Below are 6,000 nucleotides of genomic sequence, written 5' to 3' on the forward strand. Positions count from 1 at the left end.
ATGGATGGCACTGACAGTACCTATAAACCCTCTGTAACAATCTACTTATGAAAAAGTAGCCATTGAAAACCCATGGAGTGCCCTTCTAATCTGACACACGTGAGGTCGCCATGAGTCAATTCGAATTGACAGCAACCAAGACAGAATAGCAAGGGATGGATGACCTTGGGCAAGTTACTTAATCTGTCTGAATTTCAGATACTCATCTGTAGAGGTGGGGCTCATCCTTCCTACTTCGTGATGTTTGCATCAAAACCAATGAAATGTGGGTGTGTATGCACATGGCATAGAGCTCAGCACAGGGCAGGAGCCCAGGAAATGGGAGTGACTCCTTTGCAGGCAGGAAACCCTGCCACACGCCAATCTCTTCAGATTGCCCAGAAGAGGAGCAATCCTTTAGGCTAACCCTTATTGAGGACTTTGAGAGCTAGAGACATATAGGTCATGGCCACACTCAATAGAATAGAGAAGGGAGAAGCAGGGAACAGAGGCCTTTAGGACATTCCCCAGGTCAAGTGGGGAACTTCGGATAGTAGGATAACCCCCCTGCCCCAAGGCAAAGGCCCTGCACCTGTTCCAGGAATTTCTGCCTTGGCTCCTTGGGAAAGGCATGGGTTCTTTCCAAGATGGTAGGACCAAAAGAGGCTTCTCTCTTGCAGCCTGGCCATCTACTACCTGAACTCAGTTTCCAAAAGCCTTGCCCGAGCTAATGCCCTGCTGAGGAAGAAAATCCAAGCGGTGAGTCTGGCAGAAGCTTCATTCTGGAGGGTAAAAAGACGTCATGTTTGCTTTTTTTTCTAATTTGCTCTGCAAGTCCAGTTGCATTTGCTAAATGGCTTCCTTCTAAACGAAATCTAAAAACAGCTGTATTACAGGAAGTAGCCTTCGAGGTTCAACACCACGCGTGTATGTTCTAGAAGTACTTGGGGGTGCATAACAATAATAATTTAAATTATGAGAGGTTGCTGAAGAACAGAGGAAGTTTAATGGATTCAACCAATGCACATACATAATAAACCCAGTACTTACAATAACTCCTACAGATTAAAAAAAAGAAATGCTTTTGTCCAAACAACATATTACTTGTGAAAAAAAAAAAAAAAAAAAAATTTTTTTTTTTTTTTTCTTGGTGTAAGAGGTCTCCTGAGCAGCATCTCTCAACACCCCAGCTGACTCTGACCTCTGACTTCTCTCTTCCACTCTCCCAACCCCCCGGCCACCTCCTGTAGAATTTAAAGGGCGGACCCTAACGCCCACCCCCTCCTTGCTCCCTTTCCCCCTCTCCTGGAGCTAATCTCATCTGTCTGGCTGCCAGTTTCTCATCTACAACTCCTTCTGTTAACCTCACTGGGCTCCTGCCCAGATATAGAAAATCACTGAAATACAGGATCGAAAGGGTTGCTGTCCCTCCCCTGACCAGATATTCCTTCAAACACTATGTGAATCTGAGAGTCTCAAGCTTTCCTCTCCAGTCAGTTGTGAGGACTGCCAACTTAGGTGATTTAAGGTAGTTACCAAGAACTGGGGGGCATTGGTGTTTCGGTGGTAGAATTCTCACCTCCAATGCTGGAGTTCAGTTCCTGGCCAAAGCACCTAGTGTGCAGCTACCACCCATCTGTAAGTGGGGGTTTGCATGTTGCTATGATTTTTTATGATACTAAATAGCTTCCAGACTAAAATGAACTAGAAAGAAGGGCCTGTCGATCTACTTCCACAAGTCAGCTAATAAAAACCCAATGGATCACAATATTCCAATCTACAACCAATCATGGGGATGGCACAGGATCGATCAATGTTTCACTCCATTGCGTGTGGTCACCATGAGTCAAGGGCTGATTTGATGGCAGCTAACAAAATCATCACCACCACCAAAAACCGAAAATAGAGTCTTTGCTCTCTAGCTTTCACCCACCTGTGCTCTGAGACTCAAACACCCACTTCCTTGGTCAGGACCAACAATTCATTTTTTTTCTGCAGCTCCATGAAGTTGAGAAGAGCCATAAGTCTGTCAAAGACAGGGCCACAGTCAAAGATTCAGGGGACATGCTTAAAGGAAGCTCCAAAAATGCCACCCAGCTCCAAATCACCACAGAAGGTAAATTCTATTCCATTATGAGTGCATTTTACAACACCACATACTGTGAAATCAGACCAGTCTAGGATCGAAATTAGACTTTGACAATTATTAGTGGTATGAAGTTGGGCAAGTTATGAAGTTCTGTTTTCTTATCTATAAAATGAGGTTAATCATAACACCCACCTCATGGGGTGGAAGATGAGATGAGATCATGCATGTAAAGCGCTTAACAGAATTCCCGGCAGAGAGAGAGAATCAATAAATACTACCTGGTAGTAGTAGTAGGGGTAGGAGTATCTGGAAATGGGGAAAATACTACCACCTCTACAGCAGTCTTTCTCTCATTTCTATTCTTTTAAGTTCCTCACCAGGTGCAATGGTCATTCAGTGATAGAATTCTTGCATTCCATAGGGGAGACCCAAGTTCAATTCCTGGCCGATGCCCTTCATGCACAAACACCACTGGTCCCTCAGTGAAGGCTTTCATGTTGCTATGATACTGGACAGATTTTGGTGGCGTTTCCAGGCTAAGACAGACTAGGAATAAAGTCCCAGCGATAGATCACAAAGGTTAGATCCCCAACTGATCATGGGGATGGAGCAAGACCAGACAGTGTTTCATTCCATTGTGCATTGGGTTACCATGATTCAGGGTCCAAACTGACGGCAGCTAACACCTCCAACACCAGAAACCCTGGTGGTGCAGTGATTAAGCACTCAGTTGCTAACTGAAAGATTGGCCATTCAAACTCACCAGCTGCTAGGCAGGAGTTGCGGCAGTTGGCTTCAGTAAAGATTTACAGCCTTAGAAACCCTATGGGGCAGATCTACTCTGTCCTATAGTGTCTCTATGAGTAGGAATCAACTCAATGGCAATAGGCTTGGTTTTTGGTTTAACATCAAAAAGGAGCCCTAGAGGCACAACAGTTAAGAGCCCGGACCCATCTAGCAGCTCCGTAGGAGAAAGACAAGGTGCTCTGCTCCCATAAAGATTACAGCCTAGGAAACACTATGGGGCAGTCCTACTCTATCACATGAGGTCACTATAAGTCAAAATCAACTCACTGGCACCTAACAAAAAAAATACCAACAACAAAGTTCCTTACTATGTTTCCCATGGCAATTGTTCTCCTTTATGTTCCTCATAATTTAGTCTTCATTTAGGAAATGATTTTGTCTCCTTCATCGCTTTCTTTCCTTTGTCGGTTACCATATTATATCCTCCTAATGTCTGGCTACTTAATCCAATGTAGGAGTGCTGTTGGTGCCTGCCTGGATCTTCTTAATCTGGCTGGCATACCCATCTTCCAGATACTCTTGAGTGTTGGCTTAGAATGGATCATAACTGCCTGTGGTGGGAGAGATATTTGTTCTCTCTTTTGGAATGTTTATTTTTAGGAGGAGAAATAGAAAGATTTGAATCCAACAGCTGCTACTCCTGCCAGAACCAGTTTATGTTCTCTTAATAAAGAGAAACACAGAATATCTAAAAGAGAAATGTGAGACAAGGTCACATAAGTTGCAAAGACAGTGTTCCAGGGCTTCAAACGAGAATGATCGCAGGTCTAATTGAAAGAGACCATCTTTGGAATGATCCCATTTTCCAAGGATGGTCCCCATTTAAAAATCAAACAGTTATCTGAACGTGTACGTGGGACTAGGGTGCGGAGGAGAGCTTAGGAAGATGGCCAGCCTGGAAAATCCCCAGTAGACTTGCCCTCATTTTATTTCTTTTTCTTGAAGTTTTAGCTATGATGATTCTAGCTATTCTAAAAAACAGGCTCAAATTCAATAAAAGTTTATTTCTCACTCCACGTAAAGTCCAAATTGGGTGCTTTTACTTGATGGCCACTTTCTTCCAAGTGACGATGTGGGGACCCAGGCTCCTTCCAGCCTGTGGCTGCACCTGCATCCAACTGGTACAAGGGGAGGATCCTGGAGACACACTTGCAAGTGGTGCACATCAGAGTCTGGGACTCAGTCACATGGCCACACCTATCCACAAGGGAAACCTAGTCTACTTCTGTGTCCCAGAAGAAGAGGAACTGGGTTTGATTAAGAGCTGACCAGTCTTTGCCCCTAACTTGCAGTTAGGGTAAGAGAAGGAAGCAAGTAACTGAAAGACCTGGAAATCAGACCTGATTCCAAATAGTTTCCATGGTCCCTACCCCTCTGCAATCGTATTTGGCCCTGGCAGCCACCCTGTGAGGCTGTTGTAATTGTTGTCCCAGTTTCACACTTGAGAGAACTGAGACTCAGGCTAGGCTAAGGCCAGAGCTCAAAGCTAACTTCTCCAGGCAACAGATCCTACTCCTTCAACTGCTTATGCAAATACTAGCCCAAGGTGCAGCCAGCCCCCTGAGGACAACCTGAGAGCTCTCACTTGGTCAAACAGGACAGAACTCTACTCGTACTGCAGGGCAGCTTCAGGGAGCTCTAAATTGATGCCAGGAAACTGGAACAAACTCTCCCACATCATCATTCTTGTCTTTGTTCATTTTCCAGGGACCATACCTGACTCTTCCCACCAAAGCCAGACTCCAGACAAGAAGGCACAGGGCGCTGGGACCTCCAGTTCTGCTGGCATAACTGCACTGCCAGCCAACAGGCACATCCCTGTATCTCAGTCCCCTAGAGTCAGACCAGATTCTGGCCAACCCCTACCTCAGACTCATCCTTGGAGGTCAGCTTCCAGAAAGAGTGCACAGAGGCTGCCCCCCTGACAACTGGGACTCGCTGGAGCATCACTTCTAAGGGTGATCCTCAGGCCCCACTCTCTCACACACATACACTAATTGGTGTCCTCTCTTCCTGTCTCCTCTCATATATACACATTCTCTCTCTTCTCATTTACTGTGGTAGCTTTAATTAGTCTCAGGTCCTTGTTGGCTACCAAGAGGGGTGAACAATGACTTTATCTGCTCTTTAGGGAAGCTGGAACCTTCACCCCACTGAGTGCCCTTCCCAATAACCTTGGGTCAGGCACCTCTGCACCTTGCACTCATGGTGGTTTCTCCTGGCTCCAAGGTTTAGGAGGTAGGAAGAAAGCTGAGACCACCCCCCTTATAGACTTTTTTTCATGGCACACTTTTGGGAAGCAGGTTTCTGCCAGCTCCACAAGCTAAGAGGTGAATACAGAGAGGCCCACATTTCTGGCCATCACCTCGAGCTAAAGGAAGTGAGGTGGTTTAAATGAAAGGGACAAGACGACGATGAAAATAAAGACAAATGAACCAAAGTTCAGACTTTGTGGGGAAAGATGATGACCCCCAAGTACCCGGCCTAAGAGAAGCTGATGCCATTAAGCACAAAAAATGCATTGGAACGTCTGAGCAGCCGGGCAAAAGAGCATGTCAGTATACAGTTCTTCCCTAATTGAAGGAAACTTGAAGATGTTTAGGGCAGAAATTTTTCATGCACTAAATTCTAAAAGGAATTTGATAATGTACTTTTTGTATAAGGGACCTTGAAGATAGTTTCTTGGAAGAATTTTGCAAAGGATGAAATGCAGAGCCTTATTTCTGGTGATTCTGTTTGTTGTTGCGGTTGAGTCAGCTCTGACTCATAGTGACCTCATATATAACGGAATGAAAGGTTGCCTGCACCATTCTCATGATTGTTGCTGTATTTGAGTCCATTGTTTTGGCCACTGTGTCAATACATCTCACCAAGAACCTCTCCTGCCTTCACCAACCCTCCACTTTACCAACCATGATGTTCTTTTCTAGTGATTGGTCTTTCTTGATGATGTGTCCCAAGCAGGAAAGCAAAAATCTCACCATCCTCACTTCTAAGGAGGATTCTAATTGTATTTCTTCTTCTAAGACTGATTTGTCAGTCTTCTTCTAAGACTGACAGTTCAGGGATACTCAATATTCTTTGCCAACACCACAACGGGAATGCATCAGCTCTTCTGTCTTCCT

At 44.9% G+C, this 6,000-nt stretch overlaps 1 protein-coding gene across 1 annotated transcript in view; it reads left to right on the forward strand.

The window, feature by feature from the left end:
- TMC2 (transmembrane channel like 2) overlaps positions 1-4,800 on the forward strand; it is a 129,116-nt gene extending 124,316 nt beyond the window's left edge. The window contains exons 19-21 of the mRNA XM_049869149.1: positions 660-738; positions 1,978-2,095; positions 4,583-4,800. Of these exons, the coding sequence (XP_049725106.1) occupies positions 660-738; positions 1,978-2,095; positions 4,583-4,800 (415 nt within the window). The remainder of the gene's footprint in view (positions 1-659; positions 739-1,977; positions 2,096-4,582) is intronic.
- Positions 4,801-6,000: the final 1,200 nt, after the last annotated feature.

This window comes from Elephas maximus, chromosome 25 (assembly GCF_024166365.1).
Source record: "Elephas maximus indicus isolate mEleMax1 chromosome 25, mEleMax1 primary haplotype, whole genome shotgun sequence".
Lineage (NCBI taxonomy): Eukaryota > Metazoa > Chordata > Mammalia > Proboscidea > Elephantidae > Elephas > Elephas maximus.